Below are 25,319 nucleotides of genomic sequence, written 5' to 3'. Positions count from 1 at the left end.
ACGCTAGTAGAGGAGAGCCGATCGGCTGCTCCTCTGATAGCTCCCCCTCGGATGCCCACCCAGGACCACCAAGGATGGCCACCACTAATGACCACCAGGTTTGGCATCCCTGGTGGCCATGGGTGCCAATGTTTACCCACACATGATGTCAATGTGTGCTCACACATGATGCCAATCAGTGCCCACCAGCAATACCTGCCAGTGCCTCCTAATCAGTGATGCCAATCAGTGGCATCTATCAATGTCAATCAGTGCCACTCAGTGTCCATCAATGCCACTTATCAGTGCCCACCTTTCAGTGCCTATCGGTGCCGCCAATTGGTACCCATCAGTGTCGCCTTTTAGTGCCCATCATTGCTGCCTTTGAGGGCCCATCTGTGCTGCCTAAGAGTGCCCATCAGTGCTGCATATCATTGCCCATCAGTGTCGCATATCAGTGCCTATAAGTGCCACCACATCAGTGCCACCTTATTGGTGCCACCTCATCAGTGCTCATCAGTGCCACTTTATCAGTATTATTTACAAAATTTTATAACAGAAACGACAAAAAACTTTTTTTTTTTTTTCAACATTTTCGTTTTTTTTTTAAATTTGTTTAGCAAAAAATAAAAACTGCAGAGGTGATCAAATACCACCAAAAGAAAGCTTTATTTGTGGAAAGAAAATGAAAAAAATGTTTGTTTGGGTACAGTGTAGCATGACCACACAGTCATTTAAACAGCGACAGCACTGAAAGATGAAAATTGGCTTGGGCAGGAAGGGGGGAAGGTTCCCTGTAAGTGGTTAAGTAAATGCAAAATATACCAAGCTTAACCACTTAAATCCCTTTTACCATTTTAAAATGGTGTAGGGGCAAACCACTATTTATCCCAGTGCCATTGTAAATGGCACCCAGACTCAGGGGTTCCCACTGACACTAGTGATGGAACTGCCGGCTGTCAGTGTCTATCAGGAGCCAGTGCTAAGCCCAGGAAACACTATGCTCTTGGATTTCCAATCTTCCTACCAAACACTCTGTAGCACAACACTGTAAACACAATGTTTCCTTGGCTGCAACAATGATGTCAGACGATGTGGATGACATTTGACTTTTCTGCATAAGCGGTAGATGTTCACATATGTGATCACATTGTCATTAACATTTTCAGAGATTGCAAAACTGGGAAAAAGTTTCTGTCCTACCAATTTGCGCCTTATAAACCCGACTTAATCTTCAATTTACACAAACATTTTTTTCCCCCCGTGTGCGCTACAGTGTGGCATCAAAAGCATACATTCACTTTGATCTTTACCATTCCTCATTACGTTACATAAATTCCAGATAATATGATAACATTTTAATCGGCAGACTTTACCAAGACGCTGAGACTGCCATCAATCAAGACAGCTGGTGGATCCAGACTTGGGAAGTCGGGATGATGCGCTGCCTCGACTGATGGCAGTGACTTCAGCGGAGAGTGGACTTCAGACCGCTCTCCACTGAAATTGGGTCACCCTTAGGCGAAGACCAGCCTAAAAAGCTCAGGCTGGACTTCACCTTTAAATATATGGGGGTGTGCAAATTATGTGACTGGTACACTGGGTACAGGGAAAAAAATTCTTTTCAATTTTTATTATTTATTTAATTATTTATTTTATTTATTCCTAATAAAAGGACAAGGAAAAAAAATATATGTCCAATTTTGCTACCAGATTAAAGCCCTATAAAGATTAAGGACATAACATTGTGGTAGACAATAAATGCTAAGGGATGAGATAGATTAGGGAGAAAATGGCTTGGTGACTCAAGTGGTTAAAGGACAATTCTGTCCAAACACTAAATACATAGTGGACAATTCTTTTTCTTGATTAATTATTTCCAAAATATTACAAATACTTTGTCTTATATAACATATGGGGAGTGACCTTTCAGAACCTTTAGTACAACAGACTCTGTGCCACTGTTTTTTCTCCCATCTGTCTTTTGGTCTCCTACTGAACATCAGCATACTGGTAATGTATACCTTAAAGCCTAGTACACACCGTTACATAGTTAGTAAGGTTGTATAAAGACACCAGTCCATCCAGTTCAACCTGAGTGAGTGTCTACAATTGTCCCTATCTCTGTACATTGCACACTCACATCGGTCCCTACCCTCAAGGAGCCCACAATCCAAGGTCCCCATTCATATACTAGGGCCAATTTTGGACGGAAGCCAATTAACCTACCAGCATGTCTTTGGAGTGTGGGAGGAAACCGGAGGGCCTGGAGGAAACCCACACAGGCACAGGGAGAACATGCAAATGCCAAGCAGGTAGATTTGAACCAGCGACTCTTTTTACTGCTAGCCAAGAGTGCTAACCGCTACACCACTGTGCCACCATTAGTTTGGGATGAATGAAAAAAAAACTGACAGTTCCATTTGCAGCCGCTGTACTAACAATCTGATGTCAGTACAGCGACCTCCCCCGCTGAGCTATTGTTTTGACAGGGCGACATGCTCCCTGCCTGAACACTCTGGTCAGCGTTCTTAGCCATTGGCTGAGAGTGCTGATCCGGTGTGGGTCGGCCGCTCATTTTCCAGCATGCACTTCCGACAGAAGCTGGATGTTGGCTTCTGTCAGACTGGCTGCCCTACACACAGGCCAAATGTTGGCCAGTTTTATTGAACTGGCTGATGTCGCCCAACATTCAGCCCATGTGCACTAGGCTTAAGTCAGCCTTTCTCAACCAGCGTTCCATAGAACTCCAGGGTTCCTCCAGAGGTTGCTAGGAGTTCCATGAGCAATGAGCAATTTCAGCCTCTCAGAAAAGTAACTATTGACACCAATAATCTATTTGTTATCTGGAAGAAGGGTATTCTTTCCAATGGCTACAAGTGAAAGGAGCAATGTTCTCAGCAACTATCCCGCTAATATACCATGTGCTGTAAATATAGTAATTATTAGCAGGGGTTCCCTAAGAATGGAAATTATTTCAAGGGTTCCTCCATGTTAAAAAGGTGAGAAAGGCTGCCCTAAGCTAATCATGTGGCCAGGATCCCGATTTCCCAACACGGGTTCTGCATATATCCTTGCTGGTTGCTCAGCATGGGACGGGGATGAAAAAGAAAAGTGCATGTTCTACGGCGCTATCCCTAGCATGTATAATCCTATATGGATCCACACTTCGAGAGAGACTGTCCAACGTCAGTAAGCATTGCTTGACTTTTTTTATAAAGTCCAATATGCTGTTAAAACAAGGTGCAATAATGTGTAATACATGTTTATTTATAAAAATATCATTTTTATTGTGTAAATAGTTGGTATAAAAGATCTCTGTATTAACATTTAGAAAAAAGGGCCAGTAATAATAGAGCATTACAGAGGTACCTACGTCCTATCAAATGTATAGAAAAGAAAGTGGACTGAGGCTATTATGGACTGTCATGGTATCGTATAAAGGCTTGACATACAAGGGGTAGATATAAAAGTAAAATTTTTATTACAAAAAGATATTCAAACGTACAAATATCATTAAAAAAAAAGTAGATGGGACGACACTGGGAGATAACCAACCACTGTCAATAGATATATAACATCTGCATGTGAATGTTCACACGCAGATGGTATACATCTTTTGACAATGGTTATCCCCCAGTGTTAACCCAGCTGCAGATTTATATAGCGATTTTATAGAGCCTAATGTCAAAGACAATTTTTTTCTTTGTCTTTTTTTATGATATTTGTATATTTTAATGTTTTTGGTAGTCTTGATACCACTTTTTTAAGACCGAGTACAAGTAACAATACTTTTCAAGTACTCGCTGATACCGATTACCAATCGTTTTTATTGTAGGGGAGGTGGACAGACATTTTCAGTGTTTATTTTATTTTTTATTACTTTACTTTCGAATATTTATTTATTACAATAATTATCTTTATTATGATTTTTTTTCTTTTCTTTATTCAACCCTGTTGGGGGTAGGTAGGCTTTGGTGAGATGTCAGGGGTCTAAACAGACCCCTAACATCTCCCCTTTGAGACATGGAAAGGGACTGATGATAAAAATTCTCCAGTCCCTTTCTCTGCAGCCTCAGCTGCACTGAAGGTGAATGGACAGGAGGCAGAGGCTCCTGTTCATTCATAAACTAAAGCATCATAAACACAGTTTACAATGCTCAGTTATGAATGGACAGAGTCGGTGTTTATTCGGAAAAGGAAGGAAGGCTCCGTCCTCCACTCTCCATCCTGAAAGATCTGGGACGGGGGGAGGGGGGGTGGAGGAGGAGGGGAGGGGGGGTGATGGAGGAGGGGGGGGCAGTGGAGCGCACGTATTGGGAGCAGAAGAGGAGGAGGGGGGGACCGTAGGAGGACAGGGGGTGATCAGAGGAGTGCACAGAGGGGGACCGGAGGAGCCCATGGAGGAACACAGAGGAGGACACAGGGGACACTAAGGAACAATTAGTGTGGTGGCGGGGGAAGTTATAAACACAGATCTCCCTGTGCGGCTCTCAATAAAGCAGCTGAAAGCTGCTGCCGCAGCACCGATTGTTCCTGAGTGTTTAAGTATCGAATTAGGCATCAGGAGCATTTGCACAAGTGCAGGAACTCCTGCAAATACTCGGTATCAGGACTGATACTGATACTAGTATCGGTATCGGAACAAAATAAAAATGTAACTTTTTATATACCCCTTGTATGTCAAGCCTTTGTACGTTACCATGGAAGTCCATAATAACCTCAGTCCACTCTCTGTATTAACATGTATACATTTTACATTTTTTTAAAATAAAGTGCCATTGACCATTGTAGTCCCCCCCCCCCCCCCCCCCCACTTTTTTTCATAATAAAAGATGTAAAGCTTAAAAAGTCGATGTACTCCGGGTAGGAAAGCACCCGATGCTTAGGGTCTCAGCTAGCAAATGTTAATTTCTTCTTCAAATTATACTTGATAGGTACAGTTTCCAAGGCAACCTATACATAGTGTTAATGAACCTCCGGCCATGTGAACCTGTTAATTGAGGACCTTTATATGCGGCGGTTGAATTATAAAAAGAGCTGTTAAAAGTAACCTTTTAATGTCATATATGTAAAAAGGTGATAAAGGAATAAATATTGATTTGTTACAGGAATAGTCAAGCACTTGATGAAGGATGTGAATTAAATAATGGCTCTCCATGTTCCACCAGTGACTGTGGGGCAAAAACTGAAGTGGAAGAACCTTCCTGCTCAGGCATGGATAATATCAAGCCAGTTTCATCACGACCATGTGAAAAGACAAAAGATGAAAACTGCTCTGATTTGGTATGTCTTTTACATAAAATTCACATGGATTTTATTTTCATTCTAAATGTGTTAGAAGAATGTATGATAAGCAGAGCGGCACGATATGAGAATCACAATTTTTTTGCTTAGAAATCACAAGTTGCGTTTGAAAGACCGCTGCAACAATATGGGTGAAGCAGAGATTCAATCTAATCATCTACCAAAAAACAAAATAACATTTTTCGGTATGAGGAAAAGATGATCCGCACTCCGGTGATTGCTCTTAAAAAATGTAGTATTTATTAACAAGCCACAGCGACCAAACGCAAATAAGAAAGGTTGACGCGTTTCCGCGTCAACCTTTCTTATTTGCGTTTGGTCGCTGTGGCTTGTTAATAAATACTACATTTTTTAAGAGCAATCACCGGAGTGCGGATCATCTTTTCCTCATATCGAAAAGGGATATTTTGTTTTTTGGTAGATGATTAGATTGAATCTCTGCTTCACCCATATGGGGTAGGCAAGAGGTTTACTTAAAGTGGTTCTAAAGGCTCAAGCTTTTTATTACCTTCAGGCATTCTATTCCTGAAGGTAAAAATCCTTCTCTGTGAAGCAGTGCCCCCCCCCCCCCCCCCCCCAAAACTTACCTGAGCCCGATCTTCCTCCAGTGCTGTGCACGAGAGCCTCAACTCTCCCGCCTCATTGGCTGAGATAGCAGTCAATCACAGCCGGTGAGCCAATGGGGAGAAAGAGGGGTGGGACCAAGCCTCGGCCCTGTGTATGATGGACACGCAGAGCAGCGCCTCAGGGAGCGAGCCTGCCTGGGTACTCCAATAGCAAGCTGCTTGCTCTGGGGGCACTTGGAAGGCGGGAGGGGCCAGGGGCACTGGTGGGGGACCCAAGAAGAAGAGGATTCAGGTTGCTCTGTGCAAAACCACTGCACAGAGCAGGTAACTATGACATGTTTATTATTTTAATGTAAACCAAAAAAAAATCAGAAGCGTTATGATCACTTTAATAGTTTCTCTCTCTAGCTGTACATATTCATTTTCCCTTTGCTTCCCTGCCACTCCATTCATGTGGATAAAGCAAAGGGAAATACCTGGTATGTCAAGGTAAAGGAGGAATGTGACTCATTACCCTTTCTTCCAAGGGATATCACTGATGATTTGCTACTCAGGCTGTGACATGGAGTCCTGTGTAAGTGGTTACTTGAGGCTTACAAAACCATCCTGTCTTCATAGGGCTAAATAAAGTCACAGAGAAGCAAAAGGTAAAAAAGTGTCTGTGCACCTGAGGACCTCACCAGCTATGTGAACAGATTCACTTAAAATCACATTAGAATTTGTGTTTCCTGGGGACTTTGAAAGCAAAATCTCCATGCTTGGTTTTTCAGTTTTGAATACTTTTTGCCACCATCAATAGGGCACCCCACATTACTCATTTAATGTGGGACTTAGGCCCACGCGTGTGGGGGGCGAAATCTGGCCCTGGTAGCCACTCTGGCCCTTTATTTACCTTATTATGTCCCTGCCAACCCTATGGAGCACTGGTATGGTTATGATTGTAATATTGCTGCGTCATTCCCCTACCCCTCCTCTTTTGTACAAATTTGAGAAGAGCAACGGAGAATTACGATTATGTTTGCAACACCTCATTGTCTCGTACAGTTATCTTCTGAGTTATGTTGTGAACTATACTGTACTACATGGAAACTGTTATCCTTCTTTTGTAATGCATTGCACTCTGATATGAATTAGAGCTTATTGACAGTCAGAGGTGCAAGTATTGAATTTGTACTTTCTTTGAAATAATAATAATAAAAACTATTGGAAAAGAAAAAGGTACCCCACTTAAACTGTTACATCTTTTATTTTGTTAATAATATGAAGAATGAAACAAATGGAATGCAATTTTCAAGCTGAGCAGGAACAGAACTAGAAAATATGGCATAGAGTTCAAGCAACTGAAGTCTCCAAGATAGATGAGATGCCAGCAAGTGCTAAACAGATTCTATCTGTAAAATAAAAATCCCTTTTGGATGTACTGACCCTTTTAAGTTACCTTGTTTCTTCCCAAGCCTTACTCCACGTAGTCCCAACTTTGAAAGTGTAACTGCACATGTAGTGCATTTACACATACGGTACTTTTTTAACACCCCCAGACAGTTTTCTACTCATCTCTAAATCTATGCAAGAATATCTCATCTTAGTGACTCCTTCAACGTCACAAAGCCACTTTTCAAAATCTTCTCCACCTGGCCAATTGCAGAAGATTAGAGTCAGAGGTTAAATTGGAGATTTCAATGCAGGCTGGGGGAGAGGATTTTAAGAAGTGGCTGGGCTGGACCAAGGGGGCACACAGACATCACAAAGCAGGATTTGGTTGGCTTTGATCAATATTTGTATGAGAAATAGTCCCATTCTTTGTCTTTCAATTTGTGATGGAAGTAATGACCTAAAATATCTTCTAGATTAAAGGGCAGTTGTGACGGGAACAAATGATTGCAGTCTGAGGGAAAAATCAGCAAGAGCTGGCTGTGTCATGCTTAATAAATACACACTGAACATGCCGGTTTGTATCTGACATCCCGGAATACAGGATGTTTCAAGCATGGTGCCTGCAAAAGCTGTAATAATGTATTTATTATTTTCGGCTGTAAGGTTGATTGGCATCATGGTGACATAATGCATTTAAAATGTTTTTTTCAATTTGCTGTAAGAATTTTTATTGTTATGTTATTTTTTAGGAAGCTGTCTATTATGCACTGATCATAGGGCCTGTGTTGCTTGAGTAGAGCAATTGAGTGTTGATTGATATATTTGTCAACGGCACCCAAGGATATGGAGGCTGAGCAAAACCGTTCTTTCTCTTGCCTGCCATGAATGTGCTCACATTATATTCTGTGCACAGCGAGGGCTTATAAATACAGGGCACTTGCATGCACTCTACTTGTTTTTTACTGTGCTACACTCTGCAAGCCCCAAGTCTACCAAAGCACACCTGCTGGAAGAGGAGAGGACTTAATCTGATGTGAAGCTTAAAGTGATACTAAAGGCTCAGTTTTTTGTTGTTTAAAAATAACAAACCTATTATACTTACCTGCCCTGTGCAGTGGATATGCACAGAGCAGCCCGGATCCTCCTCTTTTCAGGTCCCTCTTTGGCTCTTCGGCACTCCTGGCCCCTCCCTCCTGTTAAGTGCCCCCACAGCAAGCAGCTTTCTATGAGGGCACCCTAGCCAAACAGCAGTTCCATGTGTCCATTCAGTCTTGGAGCGGCAACCCTGTCTCACCCCCTCTCTCTCCCCTCATTGGCTCACTGCCAATGGCGCTTCACTGCTGTCTCAGCCATTAAGGCGGAAGAGTCCCAGGCAGCCTAGTCTCTCGTTCAACATTGCTGGATCGAGATTAAAAAAAAGGCTTCCCCCTGAATGGGTGGGATTTTAAATGACCATCAACTCCGGACACAAATGGACACAATAATATACAATTTTTATTCATAAATTACACAATGTACATAATATTACCAGGAAGTACAAATGGGCTAAACAATGTCCTCCTGGTGTATTAATAAACAAACATATATACAGAACAAAATATGATTAAAACAATGCTTGTCCTATATCACCCACACCCGACGCGTTTCCAGTTGCTGATAATTCAGAACCTTCATCAGGGGTGAACAAACTTGATGATATAGCAATCTAGTGAGGTGTAAGTTCGAGGATCAAAATGCCTGCCATTTAGAAAAATATAAGTATGTCTGAAGAGTACTTCAAATACTATCGAGATGTCAACCAAGTACAGGATGTCCTGCAAATTACTTCCAGATCAGTTAGACGGATTCTATGGCAAGGGGGGTTTTTGTTTCTATGTGAGACATTAATTGGAACAAACAATGGCTATCTGGATGTTTCAAGTCCACCTTCATGTGTGTGTCAAGCTGAATTAGCATGTATATGACTTGCACCCAGGGTTGCATTGTCCCATTCCCAGGAAATAAGCCCAAAAGGAAAACTGGAAGCTGTAGTCCAACCACAAATTACAAACGGCAAAGCAGTCCTCTGTGTGCAGCGTATGGATGGCACTGCTGGATCGAGATGGGGCTCAAGGAGGTATTAAGGGGCTGAGGGGGACTGCTGCACACAAATGGCTTTTTCTCCTAATGCATAGAATGCATTAAGATAAAAAAAAAAAACTTTCTGCCTTTACAACCACTTTAAGTAGTATTAAAAAGTCCAGTGTTTGTAAGTAAATGCTTTCATAGCGATCTGTTAAGCTAGGGTTTCTCAACCAGTGTTTTATGGAAGCCTAAGGTTTCTCCAGAGGTTGCTAGGGGTTCCTTGAGCAATTTCTACCTTTCAGATAAGTTCACATTGACAGCATTGATCTTTTTAGCTATCTGTGCAGGGTAATTCTGCCCAATGAGCACAAGTATAAGGAACAGTCTTCCTAATGACCATCACACTAATGTATTGAATTGTAGATATAGTAATTTTTAGCAGGGGTTCCCTTAGACCAGAAAGTTATTTCAAGTTTGAACAGCTTGAGAAAGATTACTTAGAACTTGTTCACATGGTGAGTACAGAAGCATACTCCCATTGAGGCCTATGCTTACCTGTATGGGGATGCACAGGTGTTCCATGCATCCCTGTGCAAGCAGTACCATTAATGTCAATAGGGACGCAGCGCCTGCACAAGTACAGACACTGCTCCCAATTTGACATCCATGTGGGTGCGTGCCCCAAAACACACACACTGTACATTCAGAGACACACACTGCACCCACGAGGATATCAAATTGGGAACAGCGGCCATGTCTGTGCAGCCGCTGCATCCCATTTGACATTAGAAGGATTCACAGAACACCTGTTAATTTCTCCACCTACTATTTTACAGGAAACCTCTACGAAAAGCAAAAGGAGCTGCTATTGATGACCTCTCTTTGAGTCTCTGTTCACACTGATGCAGTGCAGGATTCGCAGTGATTCTTGTGTGTGTCCCGAACCACATCACAAACACACTCCATTCACGTGAACCTCTGTGGGTAACAATGTTAAGACAATGACACAGGTCGAAAAACTCAGTGTAATTGGCTGAATCGGATCTTGTGGGTGCTCACTGGAGGTACATGCACCTTTTTCATGTGGGGGTGGTGTGATTAGAGCCATACAAATTGAATCAAATTGCACTGAAAAGAATCACATGTGATTTGAACAGGAATGCAGTATGATTCCTGTCTGAATCACATCAGTGTGAACCTAGGCTTAAGCTCCATACACACGATCACAAATTCTGCCAGCAAAAGTCGGATGTGAGCTTTTGGTCAGAAATTCCAACCGTGTGTATTCTCCATCAGACTTTTGCTGGCAGAATTCCAGCCAGCAAAAGATTGAGAGCAGGTTCTCTATTTTTTGGTGGGAAAAAGTTCAGATCGTCATTACAAATTCCGATGCACAAAATTCCTACGCATGCTCGGAAACAATTCGACACATGCTCAGAATCATTGAACTTCATTTTCTCAGCTCGTCGTAGTGTTGTACATCACCGCGTTCTTGATGGTCGAAAGTTCAGAGAACTTTTGTGTGACCGTGTATGCAAACCAAGCTTGAGCACGTTTTAGCAAGTTTAGCATAACAGCCAGTCAGATATGGAAATGGCATCCTCCATGTTCTTACGGTACAGGTTTTCCTCACTTGCTTAGATCATTTCAAATTGTTCTATAATTTTTGCTAAATTATAGGTTGAAATTGCTGTCCTTGGTTCATCAGGCATGCTGGTTGCTTTTGAGAATTAGGGCTTACATGTAGCCTTCATAAGCCTTCTCAGACACTGAGCCAACATGTCTATAACTAAAAAATATTATCCACTTCATGTCAGTCAGATAACTGTAGATACCTGTTGATATGACAAGGTCCTTCGCTCAGGAAGCAGAGAACAACAGTAAGCCAGAGCTGAGTCTAGGGACATAAATCACATTAATACTTATTAAATAAAACTGCGGATGCTGACAAATCCTTTGTGATATATGTTTTGTAGTTTTGGCTTGTGGATTTCATATTGCAACTTATGTATTGCCTGCTGCTCATTGCATTGAGATAGCATTTCACAATTAATGTTCCTATGGCCTCTTCTTCCCTCCCTGGCTTTTCCTATCAGCACAATTTCCTTCAAATCTTCATCAATTTAAGCTCGTCTATGCTATTTCTTCCTTTCGAACATCTGAAGGAAACAGCGGCTTAGAACTAGGCTGGGTATACTGTAAACTGTGGGTGCTGGATTATTTCCTGCTAAAATCAATGAATATAGAGAAGACTGTTTAATCCTCTAAAGAGAAAATTCACACATTTTTTTGCCTCTTAATGCCCTTTTATTTTTCTGTGCTGTAGGGCTCTCGTCACACTTTATAAAAAATATACAATCCCCTCTTAATTTGTATCTGGATTGGGATCTTTTTCATTTTATTCTGCCAACAAAGACTTTTTCCAGCCTGTAACATTTGAAAACAATTTTTAATTCAGAACTTCAAGCAGACATCTAACTACAGCCGTGGCCAAAAGTTTTGAGAATGTCACAAATATTAATTTTCACAAAGTCTGCTGCCTCAGTTTGTATTATTGTAATTCACATATACTCCAGAATGTTATGAAGAGTGGTCAGATGAATTGTATTTGCAAAGTCCCTCTTTGCCATGAAAAAGTACTTAATCCCCCCCAAAAAAAATTCCATTCATTTCAGCCCTGCCACAAAAGCACCAGCTGATGTCATGTCAGTTATTCTCTCATTAACATACAGGTGTCAGTGTTGATGAGGACAAGGCTGGAACTCTGTAATGCTGATTGAGTTAGAAAAACAGACTGGAAGCTTTAACGCTTTCGCTGCCAGGCCCTGCACTTAATTTTTACACTCAGGCGGCCAGACCATTTTTGCTTTTTTAGTTTTCCCCCACAGCTTTCAGAGTTTGTTAAAGACCCCCCAAATAGTATAGTTTCTGAAAGAACATGACCAGTAAAATACAAATAAGATGCTACTGATTTTTAGGGCACAATGATATTTGCGCAAATGTTTTTCAAAACAATATTTTTGCTAAAAATACACTAAAATTATTATTAGCAGATAAAAACACAGCACATTTTATAAAATTCCTACTAAATATAAATACTAACCTGTACTGAGTTAATAAATAACCATTATCTTGTAAATTTTAGATTATGCCTTTTTGTGGAATGGTGGAAATCAAACATATGCAAAAATTTAAATATCTAAATTTCTCAAAAATCTAGAGGTTTTCATTTTTCCCTTACAGCTTTCAGTGTTTGTTAAGGTCCCCCCAATCCATATAATTTTTCTGGAAGCACATGACATGTAGAATAAAAGGAAGGTGTTTATCAAAACAATATGTTTGCGAAAGATTCTCTAAAATAATTTTTTGCAGATATCAACACAGCAAATTTAACAAAATTCCTGCTAAATATAACAGTTTAACCTGTATTGAGTTAATAAATAATAAATATTTGTAATGTTTAAATGACGCCTTTTTGCAAAATGTTGAAAACGTAATGTACGCAAAAATTTAAAGAACTACATTTCACAAAAAATCTGAAAGTTTTCATTGTTCCCTTACAGCTTTCAGAGTTTGTTAAAGACCCCCCCCCCCCCCCCCCATCATATATTTTCTGAAAGCATAGGATCTGTAGAATAAAAAGAAGGTGCTACTGATTTTTAAGGAGGCCCCATTATATTTGTGCAAATGTTTACCAAAACAATATTTTCGCTAAAAATACACTAAAATTATTATTAGCAGATACAAACACAGCACATTCCTGCTGAATTCCTACTAAATATAAAAGCTTAACCTGTATTGAGTTGATAAATAACAAGTATTTGTACATTTTAAATTGCACCTTTTTGCGAAATGTTGATATCTGAACGTACGCAAAACAGACCACCCAAACTATAAATTTTCTGAAAGCAAAGGACCAGTAGAATAAATGGAAGGTGCTACTAATTTTTAAGGCCCTGCAATATTTGTGCAAATGCTTACCAATCAAAAATGCACTAAAATCATTATTAGCAGTTACAAAATTCCTGCTAAGTTCCTTCTAAATATAAATCTGACATACTCAGAAATTTCTCAAAAAATCGGGAGGTTTTTCTTTGTCACTTGCAGCTTTCAGAATTTGAAAAGACACCTCAAACTAGACATTTTCTGAAAGTACATGACCTGTTGAACAAAAAAAAGTGCTACTGATTTTTTGTGCCCCACAGTAACTGTGCAAATGTTCATCATATCACTGTTTTTACTAAAAATACACAAAAATGATTAGTACATATAAACACAACATAACTTACTAAATTATTACTAAAGCATTGTTCACATGGCTTACTAAAATGTACGCCCATGGAGGGCCATATTTACCTGCACAGGGATGCACAGGTGTTTCATGCATCCCCATACAGGCAGTCCCATATATGTCAATTGGGATGCAACTGCTGCACAGGCATAGCTGCTATTCCCAATCTGACATCTGTGTGGGTGTGGGTGCATGGCCCCGAACGCAGACAGTGTGAGCTCTGGGGCATGTATGCAGACCTACATGGATGTTAAATTGGGAGCAACGGCTCGTACAAGTGCTACATCCCAAATTACATCACTAAGACTGCTTGCACAGAGATGCACGGCACACCCATGCATCTCTGTGAAGGTACGCTTTGGATGCCCTGTGTGAACAAGGCCTTAGGCTTCTTTCACACAAGCAGACCGATCGGGTCTGCCTTCCCATTTTTCAGGCGGGCCCAATCCCATTGTCCGCCAAAAACAGATGAATGGAGATCCCATCCCCCATCCATCTAGCAGATTGAATCAGATAGTATTGGATGGAAATGGACAAGCGGCCCGTTTCCATCCAACCACCCCATAGAGAGCCACCTTGTCCACTCTGCATCAGCGGAGCGGACGCAGACCTTTCATCTGCCTGCTCAGTTCGTGCCATGTGAAAGGGGTATTACCAGGAGTGGGTCGGTTCATTAGGGGTCCCTGCAGGGCGCTGGACTCATACAATTGTACAAACCACATGTTTAGAACCTGAGGCTCTAATTAGCTTGAAAAAGGTTGTGCTCGGGTCACAACCACCAACTTATGACAATAGCGAATTCATATTCTCTATTGTCTTCTGGCTTCTCCTCCTGGCAAATAAGGACAGGAGGTGGATCGAGTTGGCCGGGAGGAGAAGCCGAGGAGGCTGTGGAGGGTTTAGTGTAGGGGGCCATCACTGTGGAGAGGTTGAGTGCGGGCTTTACCCTCACCTGCACTGCTCCCCCTCCCCCACATGCTTTCAGCATGTCAGATTGCTGGAGCTGCAGGAGGCGGAAGGGGAAGGAGTGATGCCGCTTGAAGCAGGCATGGATCAGAGGTGCGGGGGCCGGTAGGGGGGGTGATCTGACTGGCATGGGGACACCTCTGGACCTCCTCCAAGCCCCATGCAGCACCTAAAGCTGGCAGGAGTGGCAGAAGAGGGATGCCAGCTCCTAAAGTCAGTGGGGGTCAGATTGGGTATGGGGGGAATTAGGTGCTGGGGGGAAGAAGAGGGTTAAGGGGATAAGAAAACAGAGTTCGGGTAGCAGTTTTAGGTGAAAGGAAGCGGCAGGAGGTGGAGAGGCTGGGGACAGGGAAGCGGTGGCATGTGGGGGGGTGGTCACATTTGAGGTGAATAACTGATCAGTAGGTTATAATCTGCTCAGGGGTTGAATACAAATGCAGGCTACACTTTTCAGATATTTGTCAAACATTTTTTAAAGCATTTATCATTTTCCTTCCACTTCAAAATTATATGCCACTTTGTGTTGGTCTATCGCATACAATCTAAAACAAAAATACATCCACGTTTTTGGTTGTAACATGGCAATTTCAAGGGGTGTGAATATTTTTTCAAGGCACTGTACATGTTATATTTACCTGCTCTGTACAATGGTTTTGCACAGAGTGGACCTGATTCTTCTCATCCCTCCCCTTACTGAGGGCCCCCGTGGCAAAATACTTGCTAGGGGGGCACTCGTTCAGACTTGATCCCTAGTTGCATTCTGTGTCCATAAACACACAAAGTGCAGCTCAGCCCCACCCCTGCTCTCTCCCCACAGACTGTGATTGACAGCAACAGGAGCCAGTAACTTCCGCTGCTGCCTCCATAGCCAGTAGGGAGAGAGCGAAGAGAGATGCTGCTCTCAGCACAGTGCTAGATTGAGATTGGATTGAGATAAGTATATTGCATTCCAGTCTGTCTTTTCAGGAGCCAACATTGACCGCTACAAAATGCTAAAGATATTAGGTATATGCTATCTTTTTTACGCCCCCTCAGCTACTTGGGTCCTGGAGTTGACCCAGCCCTGCTTTGGTAGATCCAAGCAAAGGTCTCTTTCCAGGGTCGAATCCAAGCTCTTGTCGATGAACATTGCTAATCCATTCACTATTTGCTCTCTCATGTAGTTGTTGGTATTCATAAATGCATAATATTCCCATATCTGTGGAAATGTGAACCATTCCTTTAGGTCTTTTCCAAAGACAACAGAAAAACCATGTCCAACTTTTGTAGAGAATGACCTTTTGGGCACACAAATATTACAATATATCACTTGTCTAGAATAAGGTGTAGGAGAGGATCATCAAAAAAGAAACAACCTACTGAATATGTGCATCAAGGAGTTTAAGTAAACCTGATTTGGTTTGAAACATGTTTTTAATACCTGATTGCAGTCGCAAACTGTATTCTTTAAAATGTTTCAATAAAAATGTATTAAAAGAGAAACATTTTTTTAGGGTAGGAACACTTTGGGGACCTCATGGTGTCTGCAGTTCCCTGTAATTGTCTTAAATGAATACCTTATATGCTTATGTAGCCTTGTGGAACTTAGGCCCAGGCTTCTTTTTTTGACTTCTGATTTTTCCGAGTGAAGATTATAGCCCAATTGAACCCTCCTGATGTATTTATTGTAATGCAGCCAAGCCATAGGTATAGTAATAAATATGCTTCTACTTTTACATTTTTATAACTGCTAAGTGCTGCAGCTATACAAAATACCTTGTGCTGGCAGCACATGGTGGAAAGTCTCTTCTCATGGTTATCATGAGAATAAGGCATAGCATACTAGCTCATTATGAAACACTTACCTTAGAACGATGCCCTGCAGCGGCGCCGGCATACTGCTGACATGGCCAAAGTCTTTCCCGGAGTTTCTTCCAGGTTCGCGGGCTCCGGTGCTGTAATTGGTGGCCAGTCACAGCACGGGCCCTGAAGAAACAGCAGGATTGGCCATTCCTTCAGTGCGCACGTGCCAACGACCTTGGCAGTGTATACATTAAATATCTACAAAATAGAGATATTTACAGTACTTACAGGTAAGCCTTACTACAGGCTGTAAAGAGGAAGACTTGACTTCCTCTTTTGAAGTAATTGTAAACGATCACCCTGTGAAACAACCCATTCAGTTTAAAATTGAACTGAAAGGCAAACACTTGTGTATAGATATAACATTATAAATACATTTTTTCTTTTTTTATAAGTAAACCTTTTATAAGTAATATTTGGTAGCACACCCTTTGGAAAAAATATCTGAAATGAATCGCTTCCTGTAACCATCAATGAGTTTTTTACACCTCTCTACTGGAATTTTGGACCACTCTTCTTTCACCAACTGCTCCAGGTCTCTCTGATTGGAAGTGTTCCTTTTCCCAACTGCTGTTCTGAGATTTCTCCACAGATGCTCTATGGGATTTAGATCTGGACTCATCGCTGACCAGTTCAGTACAAGTCTAAATTACAGGCTTTGCTTCTATTGGTTACCACTTATTTATTATTTCTGCAGATTATTTTTTTTTTGTTCAATTAAGATCAATATCATTTATGGGGATCTATAATTCATCTATTGTGATATGCTGTTACATTTGTCTATTTCAGTCCAGTGCTGTAACCTATAAAGTGAATGTAGAACAATCCAGACTTGCACCAAGGAAACGTACCCTTCCAAATTGGATGTTGCAGGGCGATCTCACAATTCAGAGTCTCCCATCTCCTGTGGTTAAAGCGGGTATGTATATGTGTGTGTATGTGTGTTTTTCCTAGAATCCACAGAGAAAGGAGCTAAGGTGCCTCTTATTGCTGTCTGGTGTGAAAGCCGAAGGTTAGCTGTAATTATTATGGTGGTGCGTTTCTTTGTAATCCCCTTGTCCTGAACCTTCCAAGAATTACGTTGTATTTATATGCATAGTTCTCATAAACGCATGTTCCAGAAATTTAAACGCAGTCAGTTTTATTTCTTTATTTTTAATTTAAATTTTCTTTATTTCTTTATTGTCTTTCTTGGAAAGCGTATATGCATACTTTGCATGGGAAATTATCCTCTTTGGAGTACGTATGTATTTCAAAATATCATTTTTTTCTTTTTTTCTTTTTGAACAAAAGGAACTTAGAGCAATCTATTCAAGAAAAAATAGAAATATAGTTGTGCTCAAAAGTTTGCACACCCTGGCAAAAAGTTAGAAATTTTGGCATTGATATTGTAAATGTGACTAATCATACCACAAAACATCTTTTATTTAAGGATAACGATCATACAAAGCCATCTATTATCACATAGTTGTTTGGCTCCTTTTTAAATCATAGTTCTACATAAATCACCCAAATGGCCCTGATCAAAAGTTTATTAAATTTCCTATTTTAGAGATATTGAATTTATGATTTTTGTATTTTTGGCAATCTAAGCTACAGTGTAATGTGCTGCAGAGATTATCAGCCTCTCTCTGTAGCTTTCTGTCTCTCTGACACACACACAATTCTAAAGTTATAGAATGACCACCCACTAAGTACGAAGATGACACTCATAATTTTAGTATTAGATAACTAGATGTGGTTGCTATATTGATAAAATTGCATTCACCACTTGAGGGAAGGCTGCTGGGAATTAAATGAGAGGTATCTGGAATTCGAATCACAATCTGTCACTCTTAGGATGACTGTTTTTGAGAGGTTTCATTCCTAAAGAAAGCTTAGGCTTTATTTAAAAAATGGCTTGCAATTTTTTTTCCCACAGTACCACTGATAAGACAGCTACATAAATGATGCCAATCTTTATTTCCAGAGTTCGTTGTGTGCTTTTTTTTTTTTGTCATATGCCGTTTAATGGAGCTCCATTACTTCCCTTTAATAGCGCCATACCACAGCCATGTTCACACATTTGAATGACTACCATAGTTAACTGGCTGTATGTCCATCCATTTTACCCTTCACCAATTGCAAGTCTCATACCTCCCACCTCCAAGTGGAGATGTCTGATTGGCCTTCTCAGACTAACCTGTACTTTACATCTCCCACCCCAAGTATTCTTTCTGATCATATTAGCTAAAGGCATGGGATCTCCTGTCTATGAAGTAGGAAACCGATTAGGTCTATGAGGTTCTGGTATAATGATCATACTGGGATTCTGCTGCAACGCTACAAAGGCCAGAGACATAAAAACCACCAGTACCTCTGTTTTGAGTCTATATGCGTAAGAGCAAGATAAAATGGGTGTTCCAAAATACTTACTTTTCAATAAAAAAAAAAACTTTGACTTGTAAAGGCGACCATATGGAATGGTTTGTTACAGTTTTTTCAGCCGTTTTTCAGTCAAAGAACCCTTTAGAACCCTGCACAATCTTGGGGCACACCAGTCTGAGGGCTTGTTCACCCCAGGAGGTGCAGTCGAGCATGCGCTTTTATGCATGTTTGCACAAGTCGCATTTATTTAACATACATGCATAATGTATGGGGGTGTCGTCAACAAATAATGGCACCCACATGTGACTGCAAAAGCACAATTTTGTGAGGTGCAGGAAAAAATGTGATTTCCCACATGTTACCTCACTGCACCTGGTGTGACCAAGCCCTAAAATGTAGTCTGTGAGGCAAAGTTCAGGTTGTAACACCTCCAAATCCCCCCTTCTAGCACAAATCCCCCACCAAATCCTGCCTCCTAGCACAACTCCCCCCTCCAATTCCTCCTCCTAGCACAGATCCGCCACCAAATCCCCCCTCCTAGCACCCTCCTCCCCTAAATCCCTCCTCCTAGCACAAATGTGGGCTGTGTTTAACTCCCATGCAGTGTTCCTTCCTTCATTCTCCAATGCATGACCACCTACTGCTCTGTATCCTCTCTCAGTAAAATATAATCAGCTGCTGTTGCCCTTTTTCTTCCCACAACTGAGAAGTTCCAACTGCCGCTTGCAAGAAGTCAATATATCTGTGTTCATTATATAAAAAAACATTTTGTACAGTATTTGTATCTGTGTGTGCATATATACACAGTCATGGCCAAAAGTATTGGCACCCCTGCATTTTTGTCAAATAATTCGCCCAGAAAATTGTTGCAATTGCAAATGTTTAGGCATTCTCATGTGTATTTCTTTTGTTTGTACTGGTATGACACAAAAATGTGGAGAAACAAAAAGCCAAATTGCATGCAAAACTCCAAAAATGGACTGAACAGAATTATTGGCACTCTCAATTTAATATTTGGTAGCACACCCCTTGGAAAAAATATCTGAAATGAATCGCTTCCTGTAACCATCAATGAGGTTTTTTACACCTCTCTACTGGAATTTTGGACCGCTCTTCTTTCACCAACTGCTCCAGGTCTCTCTGATTGGAAGTGTTCCTTTTCCTAACTGCTGTTCTGAGATTTCTCCACAGATGCTCTATGGGATTTAGATCTGGACTCATTGCTGGCCAGTTCAGTACTCTCCAGCGCTTTGTGTTGAACTATTTCTGGGTGCTTTTTTACCATTTTAAGAAGATGGCAAATAATTATGTCCAGTACATTTTTGGAGTTTTGCGTGGAATGTTATAGATTTGGATTTTTGTTTCTGCACTTTTTTGTGTCATACCAATACAAACAAAAGAAATGCACATGAGAATGTTCAAACATTTGTAATTGCAACCATTTTCTGGGCGAAGTGGTGCATTATATTATCTGACAGAAATGCAGGCGTGCTAATATTTTTGGCCATGACTATATATATATATATATATATATATATATATATATATATATATATATATATATATATATATACCATATTTATTGGCGTATAACACCCACTTTTTCCCCCTTAAAATCGGGGGAAAGTCGTGGGTGCGTGTTATACGCCGATCCCCCACTGTCTGTGAGGGTAAAATATTGAGCGCCGCCGAAAAAGACTGAGCGCCGCCGAAAAAGACAGAACGCCGTCTGCTCAGCTCCGCTCGTAGTCCCGCCTCCCTGCTGTTTCTGGAGCGAGTGCTGCCGAAAAAGACCGAGCCGACTCTACTGTGTATTGCCCCATACTGAGCGGGACTGCGAGCCGAGCCAAGCCGAATACACAGTAGAGTCAGCTCGGTCTTTTTCGGCAGCGCTCGCTCCAGAAACAGCAGGGAGGCGGGACTACGAGCGGAGCCGAGCAGACGGCTCGGTCTTTTTCGGCGGCGCTCGCTCGGTCTGTCTCGGTGGCGGGATATTTAAACATGGGCAAGGCTGCAAACGGCGCTGGGCGAGCTGGAAATGACACTGGCAAGCTGCAAATGACACTCTGCAAGGCTGCAAACAGCGGTGGGCAAGCTGCAAATGACACTGATCATTCTGCAATGATGGACAAGGCTGCAGATGCACACTGATAAGGCTGCATTGACGGGCATTTAAATGTAAGTTTTTTTTTCATTAAACTTCCCTCCTAAAACTTTTTTCCTTAAAATGCCCTCCTAAACTTGGGGTGTGTGTTATACGCCAGTGCGTGTTATACCCCGATAAATACGGTATATATATCTATCTATATATATATATATATATCAGTCCATATAGATATAGTATTAGTACACCTTTCTGCACTTTTTCCTAAGAATTCTGCATGCTTCCTATCACTCCTAGCACATTTATATTTTAAAAAGCTGCTCCTTTTTCATTGCATAGCTCAATGTTATGCACGTCCTACTTGCATAAGCTCTAGGTGATCAAACCCTCATATGTACTGGTTAAACAGAAGGATGGGCTGAACATTAGAAGAGTTGTACGTAGCAGCTGCTATCGGCAGAGTCAAACTTCGTTTTATGTGTAGTGTTCTTTCTCACCCTCCAGCAGCAGCAGCTGAAAATATTCAACAAAAATATTAATAGAAAAATGGGCATCATATCAGGACTTTGACTGCCTTTTAAATACAGCCTTGAGCACAAGGCATTAGCAACAAAGAGGCATCTTTCCTAATAATAATTCAGAGACTACCTTATGCAACCCAGCCAAGCCAAAGGTCAATAACCACATTTTACATTACAAAACAAACCATAAAATCAAATAAACTCCAAACCTAAGCTAATATAAATAAACTTGATACAAAATCTTAATTAAAATATAGATTGTACCCCCAAAAAATAAAAATACATGTAAAGAAAAGGGTAAAAAAAGGGAAAAGAAGAGGAAAGCACAAAAAAGGACACAAGATAACAAAATATCCCAACTCCTATACATAGCCTATATACTAAGATGCAACCTGCAAGAGACTATTATTTACAGTGCCTTAAAAAGTATTCACACCCCTTGAAAATTTCCACATTTTGTCAACACAAAGTGGCACATAATTGTGACGTGAAAGGAAAATGATAAACGGTTTTCCAAATTTTTTACAAATAAATATGTGAAAGTGTGGCATGCATTTGTATTCAGTCAATAATTTGTAGAACCACCTTTCACTGCAATTACGGCTGCAATTCTTTGGGTATGTCTCTACCAGCTTTGCACATCTAGAGAGTGACAATTTTGCCCATTCTTCAAAGACCTCAAGCTCTGTCAGATTTAATGGAGAGTGCCTGTTAACAGCAATTGTCAAGTCTTGCTACAGATTCTGAATTGGATTTAGGTCTGGACTTTGACTGGGCCATTCTAATACATGAATATGCTTTGATCTAAACCATTCTGTTGTAGCTCTGGCTGTATGTTTAGGGTCGTTGTCCTGCTGGAACGTGAACCTCCACCCCAGTCTCAAGTCTTTTGCAGACTCTAGCAGGTTTTCTTCTAAGATTGCCCTGTATTTGGCTCCATCCATCTTCCCATCAACTCTGACCAACTTCCCTGTCACTGCTGAAGAAAAGCATTCCCACAACATTTTGCTTTTAGCAAAAAAAGATCAAATTTGGTCTCATCTGACCAGAGCACCTTCTTCCACATGTTTGCTGTGTCCCCCACGTGGCTTCTCGCAAACTGCAAACAGGATTTCTTATGGCTTTCTTTTAACAATGGCTTTCTCCTTGCCACTCTCCCATAAAAGACAGATTTGTGGAGTGCACGACTAAAAGTTGTCCTGTGGACAGATTCTACCACCTGAGCTGTGGATCTCTGCGGCTCCTCCAGAGTTACCATGGGCCTCTTAGCTGCTTCTCTGATTAATGCTCTCCTTGTCCAGCCTGTCAGTTTAGGTGGACGGCCATGTCTTGGTAGGTTTGCAGTTGTGCCATACTCTTTCCATTTGCGGATGATGGATTGAACAGTGCTCCGTGAGATGTTCAAAGCTTGGGATATTTTTTTATAACTTAACTCTGCTTTAAACGTCTCTACATCTTTATCCCTGACCTGTCTGGTGTGTTCCTTGGCCTCCATGATGCTGTTTGTTCAATAAGGTTCTTTAAAAAATCTCAGAACAGTATTTATACTGAGATTAAATTAAACACAGGTGGACTCTATTTACTAATTAGGTAACTTCTGAAGGCAATTGGTTCCACTAGATTTTAGTTAGGGGGCTGAATACAAATGCATGCAACACTCTTCAGATATTTATTTGTAAAAAAAGTCAAAAAACATTTATAATTTTCCTTCCACTTCACAATTATGTGCCACTTTGTGTTGGTCTATCACATAAAATCCCAATGAAATACATTTACGGGTTTGGTTGTAACACTATAACATGTGGAAAATCTCAAGGGGTATGAATACTGTTTCAAGGCACTGTATATCTGCACATGCCAGGCATCCACTTGGTGTCTAAATCAAAGATTTTAAAGGATAAAGTACCCCAAATAGGTGCCTGTCAAGCTGTCTATAGTAAAAATGTAAATACAAACAGTTAAGAAAACATTCCCACTGATAGTTCAAACCATTGGGGGCTGTGGAGTGACGCCTATTTTTCTAGTATATTTTTCGCTCCAAAAGTTTGCCATGCAGATCACCTCCTCTCCTACCCGAAATAACTCTTTGAATATGCTGAATTTGAAAAGAAGTCACACTACCCTTATGATTCTTCAAAAATATTTTAGACATTTGAAGGTCTCATGGCTTCTTTATTCTGACCAAAAGGCTTTTTTTTAAGTTATTTTATTTTATACTGATACAATTTTATATTCGAAACTAAAAGAAGAAAAAAATGACAGTCATAGGTGACCAGGTTATATAGGTATTGTCCATGCAACTTTCTTTCTGCTAATGGATAAAGGATTCGCAAATGGGTGCCTGCTTGTAAGCTGTTACTGTGTAATTTCATACTCATAGAACCAAAACAAATTGTCCTGATCACAAGATACTGATGCTTAGATTCTGTATATGTGTCATTAATATTCTTCCAGTGCACATACCCTAACAGCTATATATTTTCCATATTAGTTCAATGTATGATTACAGATGCATGCTGTATGTGCGCAAACCATAATAATAAGGTTATTATAACACAGAGCATGTGCACAGTTCTTCATGATGTCTTAAAACATTTATTACTTTCATCAACCTAACTTGAATTCAATTTAATGAGAACCTATCAGGATGGAAATATGGGAGCTGCCATGACTTGAAACACGCAAGCTCTGAGCTTGTCACCAAATTTGCTTTATCCGTATAGTCAGTGATTGTTTACCTGATTACTTGTTCTGGGTCAGAGCATCACTATATGATGACGAAAGGATCATGGTGACAGCCTTTTTTTTTTTTCAAAATGATGTTTATTAAATTTTCACAGGATACAAAAGTATGTATAGCAATTACATCCAATACAATTCTTGGATGTCATACAGATATAGTCAGTATAAACAATGACGATATCAACAACAATAACTTCGGCACATAGGTGTATCTAGATCAGAAAACAGGTATTAGTTATGTGTAACTCATGGGTGTGCCTTTTAACATAGTACAGCAGTAAAAATGGGGTAGAGGTTAGGGTAAGGAAGGGAGGGAGAGGAGAGGAGGATAGAAAGAGGGAAAGAAGATGGGGAGAGGTTGGGGGGTGGGAGGGAGGGAGGGGGGAAGTTTTGAGAACAAAGTATGGAATGATGAACCAGCAAACACAAGTGAGTTAACAAGAATGATATTCATCAGGAACAAAGTCAGGTTATCTGGGATGAGTACCATTTGTGCCATGGGAGCCATTGGGCCTGGGTTTTTGCATAGGATGGTAGGCCTCTGGACCCAATCAGCTCGTAAGTATAGTGGGAGTGCACTAATGTGGTAACGTCTAGGATGCTAGGTATGGTAGAGGATTTCCAGTTTCTGGTTAGGAGTAGTCTGGTTGCTAGGAGAATATGAGTAATGACCGCGCGGCATGTATGAGGGACATCGTCCGGAAATATGTTGAGTATAGCAAGTTGTGGTGACAAGGAAATTGTAACATTGCTTACGTCCCGAATAAGTTTTGTAACGTCTGACCAAAGGAGTTTAATATTTGGACATTGCCACAGTATGTGGAACAAAGTTCCTGTATGGTTGCAGTTGCGCCAGCACATTGGGGCAGTGCCGGGTTGAAATTTAGCGAGTCTGTGGGGAGTCATATACCAGCGAAGAGTAATTTTTGACGTCAGTTCCCATAAGCCTGTGCACCGTGTGGCTTTGTATATAGAAGTAAAGGCTTGTTGCCATTGTGCGTCAGAGAAGTGGAGATGTGTGTCTGATTCCCAATCTATGAAGGGTTTGGATTTGAAGAAGACATCTTTCTCCTGCAATAGGGGGTATATAAGCGATATACCTTTATATGTGGAATCTTGTTTGAAATAGTAATTCCATAGTTTCAAAGGTAGTGCACCTTCTATGCGGGTGTGTGTGGTCAGACAGGAGCGTAACC

At 40.9% G+C, this 25,319-nt stretch overlaps 1 protein-coding gene across 2 annotated transcripts in view; it reads left to right on the top strand.

The window, feature by feature from the left end:
• Positions 1-25,319, top strand: part of APLF (aprataxin and PNKP like factor) — a 401,298-nt gene that overhangs the window by 92,210 nt on the left and 283,769 nt on the right. The window contains exons 4-5 of one of the 2 annotated variants that reach the window (XM_077485939.1): positions 5,151-5,265; positions 17,179-17,308. In XM_077485939.1, coding sequence (XP_077342065.1) covers positions 5,151-5,265; positions 17,179-17,308 — 245 coding nt within the window. Of the gene's footprint in view, positions 1-5,090; positions 5,266-17,178; positions 17,309-25,319 lie in introns of both variants that reach the window. The other variant, XM_077485938.1, reaches the window with a different exon arrangement.

The sequence above is a fragment of the Lithobates pipiens genome, unplaced genomic scaffold, assembly GCF_037356315.1.
Source record: "Lithobates pipiens isolate NorthernLeopardFrog02 unplaced genomic scaffold, aLitPip1_a1.2 Scaffold_18, whole genome shotgun sequence".
Taxonomy (NCBI): Eukaryota; Metazoa; Chordata; class Amphibia; order Anura; family Ranidae; genus Lithobates; species Lithobates pipiens.
Note: the sequence above shows the minus strand (reverse complement) of the source record. Positions and strands in the feature narration are given on the sequence as shown.